Raw genomic sequence first — 19903 nt, forward strand, 5'->3', positions numbered from 1 at the left:
TCGGGGGGTGAGCCGTCACCTGCAGCCCGAACCCTCCTGCAGTCCATATGGCCGCCCAGCCCCGCCTCTGGCCCGGGCAGGCCCCGCCGCAGGGGAAACGCCCGCGCAGCGCATCAGCACAGCATCACTCGGCGCTGGTTTCGCTACCACGGGCCTTTCACGGGCTAAACCCCGCGATTTTTCACTGCTGCAGTCAGCTGAATAGCCAACTCCATTCCCAGCTATATCTTAATAATTAACTTAGTTAAACTAGGGTTTAATGAGCCCTAATGAACAAGGCCGTTACTCAACGGAGCAATGACACCTGCAACTCTTTCTAACCCCTCTACCCAGGGCCCTTCCCTGAGAGCTCCCACCTAGCGCCAGAGCCTCCCAGGAATCTGTTTTCACCTTGTCACTGGCTTCCATCACTGCACCTGGCTTTTTGAGACCTAAGCTATTATTAAAGCCATAGACTTTCTAGGAAGAGAATCACCCACAACCGCCATGTGAACAAACAAGAGACGTGTGTGCTTGTTACAGAAACACCTCATCATTGCAGTATCTGAAATAGAACCACCCTAAAAGTGGCATGACAGCAAAGGGGTTGAGTCCAGTCCACTGAATTTCAATTTCCTCACAAACCTAACATGGCCTCGTTTCTTCTGTAATTAGATCTGGAATGATTACAAGCTTCGGTGGAATCCAGCCGACTATGGAGGTGCTGAATTCATCCGAGTACCATCTGGCCAGATCTGGAAGCCAGATATTGTTTTATATAACAAGTAAGACTTGCATATTTATCTTCTTAATTCTAGAAGAAGAGGGGGGGAGTTGATGTTACTAGTTTTGAAAAAATCAGCAGCAAAGTCACAGAATTAACTGAAAAAGCCTGCTTTTCAACACACGTGTCCCACATCTCCCTGTTGCTCCATGCCATCTTCTTTGGCACTACTGGGCAGGAGCCAGCTCCTAACCTAACTCTGCTTTTCCCCTTCACAAGTCCCCACTTTTACTGTTGTTTTTATCACGGTCTACAAAGAACATGACAAGAACTGTAGAGTTCTTGTCTGTGAGTCAGACCTTTAACTGACGAAAACCTGCAAATTCTGGTTTCTTAGCAGCTAAACTCACAATTTGACACCTTTATCACGATAGTGTTGTCATGTAGAAGCCACAGATAAAGTTTACTTCGGCTGTCGCTTTGAGACCGTGAGGAGCCAAACTGCAGACTAAGTGGATCCCTCTGCTACACAGGGAAGCAGTACTTCACTACACGGATCCAAAACTCACGTCTATGGAACAACAGAGATGATACTCCTTTTCTAATTCTGGCCTTAAAACTTTAAATTACCTTTTTAGGTGTACTTTTTCATATAAACTGATATTGTCACATGGATTTTACATGAACCACGTCCTCTCCATAGTTACTACTTGCACCATCCACAGAAGATGTAGAAATACCAGTATGTTATTATTATCTTCCACAGTAAATTTATACAGATGTTTATTTCAGTTTAACTATGCAAATTTATGTTGGCTGCTGTCTCAGTCCTGCATGTGCAACTCAGCTCCGCTGACTTTCTGAAAACAGATTAAAGAGTTAATGCATATGTTCTGAATGTATGAAACTACCTGGAGTAGTCACATACTCATTTTTGTTATTTTTATTTGATTTACAGTGCAGTTGGGGATTTCCAGGTTGATGACAAGACAAAGGCGCTATTAAAATACACAGGTGATGTGACCTGGATACCTCCAGCTATATTTAAAAGCTCATGTAAAATAGATGTAACTTACTTCCCATTTGACTACCAGAACTGCACCATGAAGTTTGGTTCCTGGTCTTACGATAAAGCCAAAATTGATTTAGTTTTAATTGGCTCTACGATGAATTTGAAAGATTACTGGGAGAGTGGAGAATGGGCTATTATTAAAGCTCCTGGGTATAAACACGACATCAAATACAACTGCTGTGAAGAGATATATCCAGACATCACATACTCTCTTTACATTAGGCGTTTGCCTTTATTTTACACTATTAATATGATTATTCCATGTCTGCTGATTTCTTTTCTGACTGTATTAGTTTTCTACTTGCCCTCAGACTGTGGTGAGAAGGTGACACTCTGCATATCGGTCCTTCTGTCCTTAACAGTGTTTCTGCTTGTTATCACTGAAACTATACCTTCTACCTCCCTGGTAATTCCACTTATTGGGGAGTACCTCCTTTTCACCATGATATTTGTCACTCTGTCTATTGTCATCACAGTATTTGTACTTAACGTGCACTACAGAACACCCAAGACACACACAATGCCTGTGTGGGTGAGAACCATTTTCTTGAACTTACTTCCCAAGATTATGTTTATGACAAGGCCTGCCAGTGACGAAGAGAATAATCAGAAGCCAAAACCATTTGTCACTTCTGAGTTTTCAAATGTAAATTTTGGTTCCGAAACCAAATGCTGCAAAGATGGCTTTGTATGTCAAGATACGGCATGCAGCTGTTGTCACTACCAACGAATGAAGTTCTCAGATTTCAGTGGCAATCTGACAAGAAGTTCAAGCTCTGAGTCTGTAGATCCTCTGCTTTCATTTTCGGTTCTGTCACCAGAGATGAGGGATGCTATTGAAAGTGTTAAATACATTGCAGAAAATATGAAAATGCAGAATGAAGCGAAAGAGGTAAGAAAATATTTTACTATCACTCAAAACTGCAGACACCATTTGCCATTAGTGTGTTTTGTAAGAAGAAAGATTCCACAGCCACCCCAAAAATAAGACAACAAAGACCATTATTTTATATGTGTAAATTACCCAAGCTGTATTATGAATATGTGCAATTTTGAATGTAGATAGTCTTGCACAACTTTCTTTAACTGACTACACACAAACTGAGCAAAGTATCTTATGGTAACCACTGCTCGGGACACCTACTTAAGTATCTGACCTACACGATTTAGAGGGTGAATTTTCCAAGTTTTAATTGTAATAGCAGGATTAGCTGACTGTATGGACTCTAGAAAGTTACATTCTCTCACCCACATCTTACCATCAGTAACAAAGGATGTGAGAATGACAGTCCTTCACAGTGACGACGACATTTATTCTGCTGCTGTAGAGAGAAGTGCTGTAGCTAAACAAGACAAGTGCTGCAAGACAGGGACCATCATCTGTCATAGAACTGCATCTTAATGCAATAAAAAAAATAAAGTTTTCTTTTTATCATGTTCCTCAAACATAGTAAAAGCAGTAGCCACACCACTACAATCATCATTGAATTTAAATCCCCTGCAGTATGACACTTGAACTTAGAATGAAGGTATTTTGTTTATGCTGAAATTAGAACTTTATTTAGAATTAGCTGGTATAGAAAATATAGAGTTGTTCTGGGGTTTTTTCATCCTGCCTTAACAAACATGTTCTAAGCTAAAAAGTACAAAATGTCAAAAACCCCTGAAAAATGCATTATCCATTTATTGGCCTTCCTGAAGAAAAATGGAATAAAAAATAGAAATCTTAAGGGTAACAAAAATGGTCACCTAATGTAGTTACTATTAATATATAACATATATAATACTTCAGTGTCACTCTTGTTATAATGCCCAATGTAAAAAGAAAAAAAATTAGAAAAAGTTTGGGTTTTTTGAAACTTGCTTCCCTGTACATGGAAGGTAAGGAGATGAATTTCACATCATGCATGAGAATGATCAAATTTCAGTACCACATAAGATACATACCAAACAATTATATATCAATTAACCTCTGCCTTTTTACATACTGCCTAAAGGCCAGGAGGAACAGTCAGTTTCAGTAAAGTTTTGTCAACAAACCTGATCACCGAAGAATGCAAAGCTTTTCCCTTTCATTTTTGGAGTACAGAAGCGAAGTTGTATCTCGTGAAGTCCAGTGTCTTGGTGATCAACTTCCTGTATTTGAAGTAGTAGTTCTGGCTTTGCCACAAATAGCATATTCAAATAAAAAGCTTCTTCAAGATTAATTTGTCAATGAAAACAGAGATAAGTTAATCTGTGCGTATATGAAAGCACTTACACATCAAACAAAACTGCGCTTCCTATATAAAACAGTACTAATTGCTAATGCAAGTTATTCATCTAACAAACATGCCTACTTGTTATTTATTTTTCAGATTCAGGATGACTGGAAATACGTTGCCATGGTAATTGATCGTATTTTTCTATGGGTTTTCATCCTGGTATGTATTCTAGGAACAGCAGGATTGTTTTTACAACCTTTGATGGCTGGAGATGAAATGTAAAGATTAAAGAGTATGTTCTGAAATCAAATAAAACTTTTGCCAACCAACTTCTCGCCCCTACCCCAGCACCTGATGTCTCTTCTATATATTGTAGAATAAAGAACTCTCTTGGCCTCAACTTTGCTTGACCAAGAAGGTTTTGCTAAAAATGTGAGAATGTGAAAAAAAAAATACTATGACACCTAATCTGAAAGTAATGACCTGTGGTTGACGCCTACTTTGGCAACAAAAGATGTAGGTAGTACATTAAAATCTGGTTTAAGAAGGGTTTGATAAAGAAACTGAAAATTACACAAATGTTCAGAGAGTCAGGACAGGTTGAATACTTTGGGCTACAAGATTTGTTCCCACAAGTCTGGTGCTAAGTCTCTTCAGACCATGACAGGATCTTCTGGAAATAAGTTCGTACTGAGGTCTATGACCCTCATGAAGACAAAGTGGTTTATGAAGCATCCACACCAACTGGCTGGAATGCAGACAATGCCACCTGGTGTATGAACTGACTCAAACTGCAGGAGGAAAGGACCATGGGCAGGTTTATTACAAAAAAGAAAGCAAATAGGTAAATAACAGATGATGGTAATAAAGCAGCCATAATGCAAACTCTGTGCATCCTTGTATTTAGTGTCTGAGAAGACTGGCAGAAAAAGCAAGCTATTCAAGCCTAACAAGGTTTATAGCTGTGTACAAGTAAAACACACACCAAGATGCAGTTTGCAGGTTATGCAAAGGATAAAAATACTTTGATAAGACACTTTGGACACAGAAGCATTCTGCTGTAGCAAAGTGTTTCATGACAAGGGAAGGCAGATAGAAACAAATTAGTCCTGTAAATGTCTTCTTAGGTGTATGTTGGTTTGTTGTTTTTTTTTCAATGAGTAACTGCAGATAATTTTAGAGCATGAATAAAGAATGCAATAGAATATTGTAATGAGAAAATATTTTGTAAAAATACAAACTGTTCTCTCCATATGACACTGGAAACTTTTCAGAAATACAGTGTATCAAGTGATGTAACATTTATGAAAATAAAGAGAATCAAGCTGTTGAAAATTGTGCGCTTTTTTCCCATTTATTTTGACAGAGAGACAGAAGCCTATATAAGGTAGCATTAGCTACAGTTCAACACATTAAGAAACAAGTTACATAAGGCTCATGCTTCTGAGTCTATTAAAACTACTTTATTTCAGACACACACAACGAACTGAAGACCCTAAGGATTCTAGTGCCAGCTACCTTATCTGTGTTTAGCATGATCAGACTGTAGAAGTGACTAGAAGAAAATGATGTGTTTGCAGACACTGTGGGTTCCTGGTATAAAGACTGGGACTTCAACGGCTGATAAGCTGCCAATCACCTTATGATATAACTGGGCAATCTACAGACATCATTTAACAGGGGGAAAGAGATGAGGTGGGGAGTTAAAAAAGATAATACCTATATAGGTAATCTATAGTTTGACTTTGCTTTCTGTTCAGGTAAAAGTAAACCTCAGTATTTCAAATCCGAGGAGGACTATAAAAAGAAATTTTGCATTTGAAGAGGAAGTAAGATATCTAACGTATTTCTGCAACTTTCACACAAAGAAAGTCACTGATGTGTTGTTTAATCTTAGTAATACTGAGAAAGTTAAAATGATTATATTAATGGATTAAATAGGATGATTGCTGCAAATTCACCTTTAAAATTAATTATGATGGGAGTAGAGGAAACGTGGATATCCTATGGCAGACAAAGTTATTCATAAATCGACGTTAACAATAAAACTAACTAACCAAATAAATAAATAAATAAATAGATGGCTTGCCTGGCATCACTACCCTGCCTGTGAGCCTTCAAAAGACACAAACCCAAGAACGTCCTACAAGTAGGAACAATTTTAAATAAATATTCTATTATATATAAAGTTATGACATCAGCAACCAAAATTATTATCAGTACAGTGCTAAACAGTGTTATTCTAAAGGAGATACAGAGGTGGAGGGGAAATAGGTATCTGTTTTCCAAATTCATAATCACCTTAAAAACTTACATTATGAAAGACAGTACAACTTTTGTGAAACTTTTCACCTAACAGCTTTATTATTAATGTAGTAATTTAAGCACATAAAAACTTCCCCGGATTTGTTCTAGCTCGCCATTACTGTACTAGCCCTGTAGGGTGCAATTATGTTATGAAATACACTGACAGAACTTCATTGTAAGTAAACCCCAACTATTACAGTCTCTTCCAAAAATAAAGTTTTTAAGAAATGGATTAATTCCATTTTAAGAAAGGGATCTGCATTCATTGAATGAACGCAAAAAAAAAATCAGTATTTAAAGAACATATTTTAATGGCATAATTAAAAAGCTGCAACTTAGTTTTGACACTTGGAAAAAATAAAATATGGAAAACTAAGTCCTTGCAGCTTAAGAGCTACATCTCTAAGTGAGAAAATCTATTAAAAGTAGATTTCTAAGTTTGGTTTAACAAACATGTGAAAACATAATCACCTGTACTTGGGTAACACAGCATAATAATTTCCAAACCACTTCCTTCAGAAAGGCATTCTCCAAATCCCTTCTACCTGTGCTTAAAAACTTATTTCCGAGACACATACAAAGACAGGAAATTATTAACATGTTTTTAACTAACATAATACTTTATTCTTCATCAAGAATAAAATAATCTGAATGTTCCAGTGCATTAGAACACTTGTGCAATACGGGAACTTATTTAATTGTCTTTGCCTTTCTTTCCATAGTGGCTACAGAGATATCAATAAACACGTATCCTGTAGGTATTTTAAGGCTTACTGAATTAAATATTCATGTTAGTATGATAGGATTAACAAGGATTTAAACTTAGCAGCAAATTTAGCACTGAACGTTTAAAGGCAAAACATAGCCGAATCACTATTTTTACTTAAATGTTGAACATATGGGAAGTTTAACTGGTATTTTTATTATTACTTTAAATTTACTCCACATAAACTTTGTATTTTTACAACATATTCAAGAGAATCAATAAAAATTCTCCTTCATATGTAATAGATAGAAATAAGCAGCTCTACTGTGTAAATATCTGCAATTATTTAATACCCAATATAACAATTTATATGGTAATTTAATAATTGGACTACAGTGACCAACAGTAAAAACATTTCAATCCTTCTATTCCAAGGTGGGTGTCAGTGCACACTTTTTTAACATATCATACATGCAAGCGCTTGAGAAGGTCCTTTGAATTCTGACCTGATCTAGAAGTGCCTTAGTAAACTGGCAATAAGCAAACTGACTTCTACGTGTCCTAGAGATGCCATGCTTTAATACAAACATAATTTTCCGGTTTGGGGGTCGTTTTTTAACTCTATCAGAAACATATCTACAAAGAAACAGAGCTACTGCAGAACTCTAGAGCCATATTAGCAGGAGACAGATCCAGAAACATCTTATGCATTTGTACTGCCTATATGCGTAGGTACTATTATACTTGCCCATTTATGAATAACAGGAATAAATAACACAAGAGATCCAATTATTGAAACCAGAAGAAAAGTCCATAAGAACATTCGGTCAAGCACCTGAGCAATATATTTCCAGTCTTCAACAACCTGCAAACCAAAAGCATCCAAGTTGGTCAGTATGTGCACAAACAGGTAAAAATACTGTAGCAAACCATGCAATTCTTAATCACTTTACAGAACTCTTTTTTCCAATCTGGTCCATTTGGTAACCCCTTTTAATAATTTTTTATACTTACACTATGAGCTAGAACAGGAAGAAACTTCCCTCTATGAAGACTGGTAAGCTAGATAGACCAGCACTAGATTTTAATGCAGAAAATAACCCTGAAGAGCACTGAACATCCTCATCTACAGACAAATGATGCCATTCTCCTACATACTGCAGCATTTAGGATTCATGCCACAGTCTCATCATAAAGTGGAATTCCCAGGAAGGAGCTAGAAGCAAAAGTTGTACAAAAAACAAAGCACAACCAAATCATGGAAATCAAAATTAAAAATAAAGTAATAAAAAATTAACAGTAGGCAGCAGTTGTTGTGTTACATACAAGATCTGAAAGCTGTGGAGTTGCTGCTGCACCAGTTTACACAGTAGGAAAAATACTCACAGTACTTTCAAGACTTTTCTTTTGCTAGAAATATTTCTATCTATGCACAGTTTTGCAGGTACAGCGGATATAACTGTGCAAACAAATTAAAACCCTTGATTTGAACTGGAGCTATCCACATTTCTCAAACCTACTGCTTCCTAAGGCTACAACTGCACGAGCCGTGTAGTTTTCATTAGGACCTTTTGCAATTAAAGCTTTCATTCTCTGGAAAACAATAAAATACATTTAACTAATGGAGAATTATCACATTTGCTACTATAAACAACTCAGACATCAGAGGGCTATATGCACTTTACTGCTCTTGTTGTTTATGCAGCCCTAGATAATAGTCAGATATATTAAACTGCAATTGCAGCTTTTTCTGGAGTACGGTTAAGATAAAATGCCTGGATGGTAAAAAACAACAAAACTATAATCAGAGAGTCAGCTGTACATTAATGTCTGAGGTTTAAGAGTCACAACAACATTAAACCTGAATAAAATACCTATCACCTCTCTTGCCACTCACAGTCAAATAGAGTAAGTTCACGAAGAGAAAGAAAACCAATCTTCATTTACAGGAAATTACACATTTAATAGCAAACTACTCTTTTTCTGTTGTTTATACAATGCAGGGGTATTAGATGCTGTTTTACCAGTAGAGTAGATACATTTATCCAAAAATCTAGGCTGGATTCCTTGTGATAAAGTCAGAGGTGAGTCCTGAGAAGGTACACTAGAGGTGTTAGCCTACTCCTAGGCTAGTGTGTGAGAACCAGCAACTTCTGCAGTCAGCCAGCTCTCCGTGAACTGACAGAGTCTCAGGCCTTGCCGGCAGGAAGAGACAGCAGCACCATGAGACCACACAACACTCTCCTGTATTTCTACAACAGCCTCAAAATAGCGTTTAAGTCTGATGTACCAATGGCGTTAGTTTAAAAAGCACTGAAAGAAAACAGATTCATAATGCTCCTAGCCAAATGGTGCAAACATACATTAAGGACAGTTCAGGGGGCAAATCTACAGACTGAGGAAAAGCCTTTGACAGCTTTTGATATAACTTAGAGACAAATAATAATAAGGCTAGAAGCCAACACTCAAGAAGTCATCTAGTCCAAGTTTGATCACAGCAAAATTGACAAACATATGGCTATAGCTTGTATTTAAACTAATGTAAGTTAAGGCACTAAAAATTGTTTTTATTTGGAACTGAAAACCTCAGAATAAGGCCTAGCAATACTTATTCTGCAAATGTAGAGGCAAATGCATTTTTTAGATAGCCCTGAGGTACAAGACTAAAATAAAAATACCTACTTCTCTTATCATGAAAACAACATCCAGTAGCACTGTAGAGAACAGTTATGGTATACGCTCTTGTAACAGACAAGTACGTCTGAAAATGTGTCATTAACAACGTGATCTTACTTCTAGGAGAAAGCAAAAGACTCTCAAGAACTCAAGGACTGTACTGTATCAGCCCAACATCTAGAGGAATTCTCAGTATTGCACCATACTTGTACTTCTTTCCAGTGGAAAGAACTACACAGCTTCCAGTGAAGTATAAAAACCAGAAATTGCTTAGCGCATATTTAATATGCAACTGCGTATTAAACCATTACTCAGTTTTCTCATTTTCAGTTTTACAAAATCCGTGTAATATGACAAAACACACCCACCTCACGAACTTCGTTCTCCTTCATAACATGTCTTGTAATGTACCGGATAGAATCTAGAGCTGCTTCCAAGGTGTTCCTAGACGACTCTGATCCATTCGTATTTCCCGTTTCCTCCTTCTGAGCAAAGTATCTATCTACATGACTTCTCATGCAAAGCAGCTTGGGAAGTTTGTGAAGAAATATCTTGCGAACCCAAGGTGCCATAGCATTGTGTGTAGACGAAGAGCGATGATGAATATTGATAGCAAAGACAGTTATCACAATGGACAATGTCACAAATATCATAGTAAACACCAAGTACTCGCCTATAAGCGGGATAACTTTGGAAGATGATGGAATAATCTCTTCAATAACGAGAAGAAAAACGGTCAGTGACACCAGTACTGAAGTGCAAAGTGAAATTTTTTCACCTTCGTTCGAAGGAAGATAGAAGACAAGGACAGTTAGAAATGAAAGCCCAATACAAGGAATAATGAGAAACAACGTGTAAAAAAGTGGCAAACGTCTAATTATGAATGAATATGTAACGAAAGGATACCAGCAGCATCCATCGGTCCTATTGCCTTTGCTTCCTGTTGCAGTCACTATTTCCCACTCTCCATTATCAAAAAAGTCTCTTTTGTCAACATCATAATCTTCAAGTATTATATCAACCTGTGAGCCATCGTAAGTCCAGGAACCAAATTTCATAGAGCAGTTTTGGAGGTCAAAGGGGAAGAAGGTTACATCAATAGTACAAGAACTTTTGTAGTTTGCTGGTGGAGTCCAAGCAATGGTGCCATCGTATTTTACCACAGTTTTTGTAGATGTTCCCTCAAAACGTCCGTCTGCACTGAAAGAAGAGAGATACATGCATGCAATTACAATCGGTGTGAGGGGTGGGCGCTTTTAAATAAGAAAATATGTTTTGCTATTGTCATTTCAGCTATTTATCCTTTCTTCCTCCTTCATAGCCAAAATTTTGCATTGTGTTCATAGACAATTTTTTTTCTTTTTTTTCTATATCTGAATCTCACACGTGTAAACAGCTTTGGAAGAGTGAATAATATTTTCAAGCCATGAAAAGATCTGTGCAACTTGCTGTGGTCCCAACGACTTACGAAAGGATTGTAAAAATCCCAACCTTTAACAGCATGACCAAACTCTTGTGTTTGAATTGACTGTATCGCAAATAGAATTTGGCCAAATCATATTTATTGAAGAAAAAAAGGCACAGAAGAGGTAGATTAATACTTGAATTCACAACCACTGCAACAGCCTTTTCTTCTGACTCAACAAATCAGGAAATGTAAAAGCACTGTATGTGCACCTGAGTTGAGCAGAAAGGTTAATTCAATTGCTTCTGAGATCTGTTAATTCTAAAAAATAAACAAACCACAAAATAACAAAAAACAAACAAGAAAACCACCCCTTACAATTGAGTGTACTTCATTTTAAATCCATGCTAAGTACGACTTGATTTAGTTGCTTCCCTCCCATCACTCCACACTGCTAGTTTGTACCCAGGGCTGTGCAAGACACTATTTTCTAATTAAAAGAAGAGTTATATGAAGAACTAGAAATAAAACTTTTCAAAGTGACAGGAAATTCCACACAGAAGCAAACCAAAACATCCAAGCATTTAACAGCAACAAAATCCATTTGCATTCAGGGGCAAATGCTTCCACACATTCTTAACTCTACTAATTGTACACACACCCATCCACCCAACGAACCTCCTAGTAGCAGTTAAAGTTAGAAAGTAAAATTACTTGATGTGAAAAAATTAAAATCTTACTTGTCATACAACACGATATCTGGAATCCAGATAGAATCTGATGGGACGCGAATAGATGTTATTCCAGCATAGTCTTCAGGATTCCACCTTAACTTAACATCTATCCATTCCTGGGGATATCAAGACATAAAAATCATTATTGTGAAGTTGATTTAAGCAGGGCAAGATTGGATGAAAACAGATAGAATGGTAATTTAAAAATTAAAAAAAAGTATCCAAAATTTGCCCACAACAGTGAATTTGAAGAGAAATCTATTTACCTCAAAAAATATGTTTTTCTGTATAATAGGCACTTGACAGCATTTCTGTACAGAACTTAAGATATTAAAATCTTTTTTCAGAGCATGTATACATATGTAAGTAAAAGCTATTATAATGTTCATACAATTAAATTTGAAAAAAGTCTGTTCTGAATGAGTATCAATGACTTTGGAAGCTGATCAGAAGCAATTTAAACAGTTTCATCACCAAAAAAAAAATTCATGCTGCAAGTCTCACATGATAGTTGTTCCTATTTCTATCAGCAACACTAAAAATAGCGTTATTATATCTATATATATATATACACACACATCATGAATAGCACAGTAGTACTTTGGTAATTTTGAACTAAAAGCTGAAAAGGAAAAATTCAAGTTTCTAAGAATCATCACAGAATTTTTAATGCATATTCAGGACAGTTCTTATTTTATTTGAACTGCTTCAAATACAACAAGTTCTGCCGAAACTGTTAAGAGGGCACAAAGTGTTACTGACATATTGCCAGCTCATTCTTGCTGAGTAGTGTCAAAGTTTTCCTGAAAAGAAAAACTGTCTCAAATCACAGCTACTGGAAAAGAAGGGAATGGGAAGAAACAAGAAGGAAAAAAAGAAGAAGAAAAAAAAAAAGAAGAAAAATAAGAAGAAGAAAGAAGAAGAAAAAAAATGAAGAAAAAAGGAAGAAGAAAAAAGAAGAAAAAAAAGTAAGTAGCCCAAAGGAAAATAATTTAGTAATCCAGTAAGTATAATCAGGGTCCGCATGCAGACATTCTTCTAAGTTAAATCAAAAATGATTTGTGAGCAGCGTCTCTCAAGTTAATAGCAGCCATAAATTCTAGCGTAGACCGATTATTATGAAGCTTCAGGCTTTTTCTTGCCCATAAACAAATATTCTTAAGACAAAAACCTAGCTCTTTATAGAAAGCATATACAACTTAGAAACTGAAGTTCTTCAGTGATGTTTATCCAATAATCTCAAAGACCTCACAAGAGAAAGACCTTAAAACTATTATACAAAAGAGTACACAAACTCATATTTTTCTTAATATAGTTTTTGAAAGAAAACTTGTGTAAAGAAGCAGCAACTTCCATGGTTGGATACACCCACCTTGGTATATTAAATGGCCATGCAATGTCATATCAGACTTCTTTTAATTAGGCATATTTTCTAAATTTAACTTTTTTATTTGTTTAGGATTGATTTTTAAGAGTTTTACAACAATTAATCCTTTAAAGCCTTCCCAGGGACTTTTTTTAAAAACACTATGTAAAACAAGAATTCGTGCAACTACGGTTTTTTTAAATATAAAATTAATTAGAAAAATTTCTCCCCACTTAACTTGCAGTTACGTTGCTTCAGAATTTTTCATCGATATTTTACACATACCTGTTTCAACCAGACATTTGTTGTCATCAACTGATTTTTCTCATCCTGTAAAAATAAAGCGTATTTTATGGAAAAAAAAAAAATGCACATTCCCAGTAACTAGCTGCTTTAGTTCACAGACGCTAATAATTTAAAATAATACAAAGCACACTTCTAAAAGCATTACGATCACTGATAACTATGTTTATATGAGAACTTTTTAAAGATACAGTTATGACCTTTGATAATTTAACTGTTACAAGTTGTATTTTTCCCCCCTGCGTCTCTTTCCTCCTTTCCATTTTATTATTTGACTGTATTTTACGCAGATTTCCTATGGAAGCATAAACAGCCAAGATGTGTAAGAAAAACTCCTCTTACAGCTATAAACAGTGAATCCAATTTTAAAATAATATTCTGAAGTAAGTAAATATCAGGGAAAAAAAATATCTGGTTGATATCTTTTCTATCACAAGAGATAATCTTCATTACTATGGAAGTGGCGTATTTGAGGGCTTAGAGTGTTTTTTGCTGCTTAAGAGGGAAAAAGAGCAGCACTTGCAAGCGTTCCTGAATTTTACAGAAGTTAGACTGATAACATTCAAAAATATGTGGTTTTCCCATTGAATAAATAAACTAAATCACAATTGTACAGGCTTAAGAATTTCACTCTTTTTTTTTTCCCCCGAAAACACCACTAAGAGTAAGAGCCATTTGTCTTCTCAACCTCTTGGCAACCACTTCTTCATGCCCCTACCTACAACGCATTTTCTATTATGCTGATAATAATTCTAGAGCTTTAATCTATTGTGTTTAAGATAAAATACGCACTATTATTTCATATGACATTACATTCCAGAATTTTAAGAATTGAGAGGGAAAAGAACCATTTACTATACGTACCACATCCACTAGCTGAGAGATTGCAAGGCCAAACTTGATTTTTATTGTGTCATTCAAGTGTTGCACTGGACGAACCCATCTTTGATAGTCTTCAAACAAATGTTTAAACAAACGATCTTCACTTTTAGCAATAAAAGAAGGTTCAGATACACCTAGAGGGAAAAAAAAATTATTAACATTGGTTTAAACCAACAGTGTACATGTACAAACAGTGTACATGTGCATTCCTGTGTCCAGAGAATTACAGTTACATTTAGGCAGGTTAATTTTCTCATCTCTTCTCCTCCGGAAGCATGGCCAAGGTTTTTGTAGAAGAAGTTTATAATTTTATCTGGTTTTATTAGCATCTTTGTACTACTATCACACTTTTAAAATCCATGGCTCAAACACACCACGATAACTTTAGGAATAAACAAGACAGGATGCACTTACATAATTTTCCTGGTGACACTTTTTTCCTGGTAGCACTTGGAGGGCACTTTTTCCCACACGGTTTTTTATCTTAAACACATGCGCCAATCTATTTACCAGTCTATCCTCCACCTTGTCTGATATTCTATTGACTGGAAGGCACCTTTCTAGTTAAGTAATAATATATATTCAATTACTTCTTCTTCCATAGTTCTCAGTGAGTCATTTCAATGCCTGGAGACTGACTGATAACCTGGAACAGCCAAATATCTGTACAGCTTACAAAGCATCTTCCTTTGTGTCTCCTGAGAGAATGCAATATGTGGCAGAGCTTTGGAAAAAAACCTACTGTAGATGCTGAAACTGCAGGCAGAGCAGCCCACACGTTAACAGAGAGATGTAAGTTGTCCTAAAGCACGTCATCAAGCACCCACTGTCCTTTATCTTTCGGAATCCACAAAAAATGAGCTTTTACCAACGTGGTCTTGCAGAAACATATCACTAGAAAGCCTGCTATCCCCAAAAAAAGCAAAATGTAAGTTTTCTCCATTATGAGAACCCATGAAAAAGAAATTATCTACCCTAAGTAACAAGAGGACAAATCTGGAGAAGTTTGGAGAGAGGGGATGAAAAGAGGAAGGGGAGGAAAAAAGGCAAGACCAGGGTCTAGCTAAGTAACTCGAATAAGAGCAGCTTTCAAAGGCAGTGGGAAAGACCTGAAGAAGGCCACTGCCTCAAGAAGCAGCACAAGCCACACACAGCACCCTAAGGTGCATGACCTACCCTGGGTGACCCTGCTCTGCCAGGGGAGTTAGACTAGATGATCTTTCAAGTACCCTTCGGACCTCGAACATTCTGTGGTTCTGTGAAGTAAATGGCTTCAAAAGGCTCTCCAATGCCCAGACAGAAGTCAGAAAAAACACCAGAAGACATGAACATGTGCTCTAGACAAATATTTTTACTATGAGTTTTATTCACTCGCAAGATTTAAAACTCCTGCCAAAAAAACCCCTAACAATGATTAGTCAAAGGGACACAGTAAACCAAAGAAAGATGTTAAGAACCATCTCTTTTTAATGCAGATTTAAAATATTATATCATTACATAAATCTATGGCATGACCTCTCTAGAAATGATGTGCTCACTAACAGCATCCATCTAAAAAAAGATATATCAAAACCAGAAAAGCACCAGAGAATGTCATAAACAGATTAAAACCAGAGATAGTCATCCATACAAGGAGAGATTTAGAAGATTAACATTATTTTGTTTGGAAAGGAGGTGAATTTAGTGAGCATAACAGAAGTAGATAAAGCAGGGAACAATGCATGCAGACAAAACACTGGTGTTATTTAACCTTTCTCATAAAAGCAGCTAAAGTAAACAAAACCATCAGTTAAAGGTAGTAAAATAATTTTTAATTTGAAGTTCATTAACATCAACACTTGGCAAATCAGAGATTATTAGACATTGAAAAGACTAAGATTTCAGAATTGCCTAAGATGTCAGTTATGTAAGGCAGCATCTTCCCTGCGCAGGGGATCAGTTCCCACCTGAGCGTCACTTGCCAAACCCCCCTCAGAACTTGATCCCCAGTTTGACGCTTGCATTCGCTGCAGAGACTTGGCTAACATCATTTAGGCCATTAATTTAGACGGACCCAAGCTAGTTCTGTGCGACTGCAACCACTGCAGCCCAGACTACTACGAGAGGGGACCGAAGTTTTTAAGCTCCCTCCGGTTCATCGAAGTGCTCCTGTGACAGCAGCGGCTTCCTGCTGCACTGTGAAAGGCTGCATTGACAGATCCCTTGGACAAAACACCCAAAGCACTGCAGAGCCCAGCCCCAAGAGAATTCCTCACCTTCTGCACTGCAGGCCTGGAGCAGCCCCGTAAAACTATTACTCTGAAAAAAAACTATTGCTCTGAAATTGTGTAGTAGGAGCAAAAGCAGATCGGATCAGCAAAGGGGGGGCAGCAGGACTCCTTCTCCCTCCGTACCTTCCCGCGCTCTCGCACGCCCCTGCACGGCTCTTGTTGCAGGCCAAGTCGGCACCTGGGTTTTAAAATGGTTCATCACACACGAGTTACCTTGTCAGCTATTAGGCTAAAATGTTTGTTTTTACTGATAATTTAGGTTCAGTGTCTCCTAATCAGCCAACAAATCCGTCTTATTTGTAACTATACATAGACTTGCCAAGTCATGCATTTTAGAGACATTCAAAAGAACGCTTCCTGAAGACACAACCTAATATCTCTATTTCTGCATCCCTACTTCCTGAATTATGAACAGTTTTGTGTGTATTTCTGCCTAGTGTTTCATAAATACTTGATTTTTGCATTAGCATTAATTACATTTCCCTTTCACAGTCACAAGTCTCAACTGAGTTGGTTTTTTTGTACAATTTGAGAATGACTACGCAGCTGGGTATTCTCTCTCCATTAATTGACCTTGAAGCAATGCAGAGGCAAAGTTGCACTTTCACCACGTCTGTGTTCCTGTAAGATGACCTCCCGAACAGCAATACAGCATCTTTAGGATACGGGCTGCTTCCAGATTAAGCTTCTTTTCAAACACAGCAGCTTCTCTGCTCTGCTAAAGGAGGACACGTCCCTTTATCACTTCTATACAATTAAATTTTTTCCAACCTTTTATGCTCAGGCCAACAGCATACTTGCTGATTTATTAGACAACTGTATTTACTAACAGTCTAGTTCAACTAATCTTTTCTTTCTATCACAGAAATACCCACACTTTTTTATATTTCTAGTTTATTCTGTTTACTAATAAGCTGGTGCATACAAAGAGCAACTCACCCAAAGGAGAGCTCCATGAGGAGGCCTGGCGATGGCACCACTATATTAAGAGTCAGTAAAACTGAAATAACTAACCACCCCTACCTTTCCATATTTTATTTAATGGGACCACTCAGATTCACTTGTTAGACAAATTGTATGTGTTTAATTTCTCTTTTCCACGTGTCTGTATACTTCTGAGATTATTATAAAGGGTGTAGTTGTTAGCTACTCATTGGTATTACCACACACACAAAAAAAAAACAAATTAAAAAAAAAAAAGGTTAAGAACTTTTGTCAAGCAGAAAAAAGGTACAGAAGAGAGAAAAAGAGGTAAAATACAGCTAGAGGCTTAAGGCAGCAGACTGGCTATGCTGGCTGGAGAAAAGCAGGAAGAGGTTAAAACCTACATCTAGCAAGATTAGCAAAGAAATGACCTGGAGGACAAACCTCATACTAAACCCGACGGGTAAGACATTACGGAAGCACTCAGCCCTGCTACTAGCTCACTATATTAAAAAACTTCAGAAGATTTGTAGCCTTTGAAGGGCAATTCTAAGCATGCCTTTATTCATGTGGCTCTATTTTTGTCGAGGTCAAGTAACTTCTGCAGTTTAAGTCAAAGGTAGATCTTTATTCATTGATAAATCCCAATTAAAAAGTTTACTTTATAATTTACTCCTGAAATTCTTCTCCACTCACTCCCTCTCAGTGTGGGTCCACCTCCAGAAAAAAAATTAAATCAAAAACTAAATCTCATGAGAAAATGCTTGATGACTAAAATCTGGATTCTGCGAAAAAGTAGACAAACATCTATGCACAGAGGAGACTAATGATTCAAAATGGAACACACTCTTGACGAAACAGTAAGTAGAAATTCTAACCAAACACTTGACCTCAGACACAATTGTTCTAAAAATTCAGTTCTACCATTTCCTCCCTAAACATCTAACAAAGTTATTAAATAAAAGTACTTTGGGAGACCTATTTAGAAAAGCAGCAGCAGCAGCACTACAAGGGTCTCAGATGCATGAATAGCATGACAAAACAAGCTATTCACTTGTTTCACAAGTGCTGCTAAAGGCAGACTTAAAATGCTTCACATAAATTACAAAAGTGTTAATTTTTAGTAAAGTCTGTCTTTTTACCTTGTTTTTTATTGTAATATTATAGGATGAAATTTCTTAGCAACAGGAGCATTTAGCAGCAGTATTCTTTTTGTAAGAAGTATTAGTGAAATATTTAGTGTTACAGCCTTACCTCATATATTTTCAAATATTTTTTTTTGTTTTTAAGCAAGGGATTATCACTGCCCACGTTTCTTCAAAGAATAAACTTTCCCTGAACTCCATATTCCTCTGCACTTTATTAAGTATCTAAGAGCCACATTGGGATTGTAGGTAAAACACTGGTCCTTATACTTTAAACTACTTAAGATCAAAGCATTTTCTAAATGACATAATTGAGTGTTAACGATTTCAGGTTTTCTTTGGATTTCTGCTTGGTACAATTTCAAGGGGTCCATGGGAGAGAGAAAAGGTCACTTTTTAGAAGCCTGCTGTGAAGATGTAGGTTCAGAAGCAATATGTATCGCTAGCGCAGATCTTTATAACAAAAAAGAACACTACAAAGGACAATAAACACAGCAAGACAGTCATACTTTGTAACTAACATTAGATCCTTTAGCCAGCATAACATATAGACCGTTATCCACAAATCTACTACAAATTGCAGTACAATTAATAATTTGCCTATAAACCCAGAAAGCAAACGAATACAGCGAGGAATGCTGAATGCAAGCCGGGAAAAGCATGTACACGATGCAGATGGTGCATGGAGTAAAAGGAAGACCATGCAGAATCTTAAAAGCCGAACCATTTACTCATATAGATTTAGAGGCTATGCATCACGGCAGTGAGCGCAAACCCACAAGGTATGTAAATAAGATCTTTATGCAAATAAGACACAGGCCTTGGGCTTCTCACAAGCTGCCAGCGCAGCCCTGGGTGCTGCAGTTGCGCACCGGCATTAGCTTCTGCCACAGGAGCATTCGGCTCCGGCAGCCCAGTCCCAGTCTTGGATACACTGGAAAATACAATCCTACAGCTCACAGAAATCAGATACTGTTTAGAAATCAGATACTCTGCTCAAAAACTGACACAGAGTAGGAAATTTCAGAACATATACTATCAGACAAAAATCAGGTTTTACCCTTCTGAGAAGCGGGAAACTATGCAAGTACTTCCTTCTACAGATCAACACTGACATTTCTCCACAAATCAATGCTCACACTTCTCTTCCTAAGAACCTCTAAAGAAAGCATAAAACATTTATTCTAAGAGAAAAATCACAAGAAA

General features: G+C 36.9%; 2 protein-coding genes across 2 annotated transcripts; one reads left to right on the forward strand and one right to left on the reverse strand.

Annotated features, from left to right (window-relative positions):
* Nucleotides 1–654: 654 nt before the first annotated feature.
* On the forward strand, nucleotides 655–4261 carry CHRNA3 (cholinergic receptor, nicotinic, alpha 3 (neuronal); the record flags this gene model as incomplete). Its single annotated transcript, XM_009872854.1, has 3 exons — nucleotides 655–764; nucleotides 1662–2667; nucleotides 4133–4261. Coding segments are annotated over 3 exons (1245 nt in total), but the record flags the coding sequence as incomplete, so codon positions are not given.
* Nucleotides 4262–7695: 3434 nt separating this feature from the next.
* Nucleotides 7696–14486, reverse strand: CHRNA5 (cholinergic receptor, nicotinic, alpha 5 (neuronal)). The gene is made up of 5 exons (XM_009872855.1): nucleotides 14341–14486; nucleotides 13459–13503; nucleotides 11814–11923; nucleotides 10037–10868; nucleotides 7696–7857 (listed from the first exon to the last, which is right to left on the reverse strand). Exons 2-5 carry the CDS (start codon nucleotides 13483–13485, stop codon nucleotides 7696–7698), a joined length of 1131 nt encoding a protein of 376 aa, XP_009871157.1. The 5' UTR covers nucleotides 13486–13503; nucleotides 14341–14486.
* Between the last annotated feature and the right edge of the window lie 5417 nt (nucleotides 14487–19903).

The sequence above is a fragment of the Apaloderma vittatum genome, unplaced genomic scaffold (genome assembly GCF_000703405.1).
Source record: "Apaloderma vittatum isolate BGI_N311 unplaced genomic scaffold, ASM70340v1 Scaffold44057, whole genome shotgun sequence".
Classification (NCBI taxonomy): Eukaryota; Metazoa; Chordata; class Aves; order Trogoniformes; family Trogonidae; genus Apaloderma; species Apaloderma vittatum.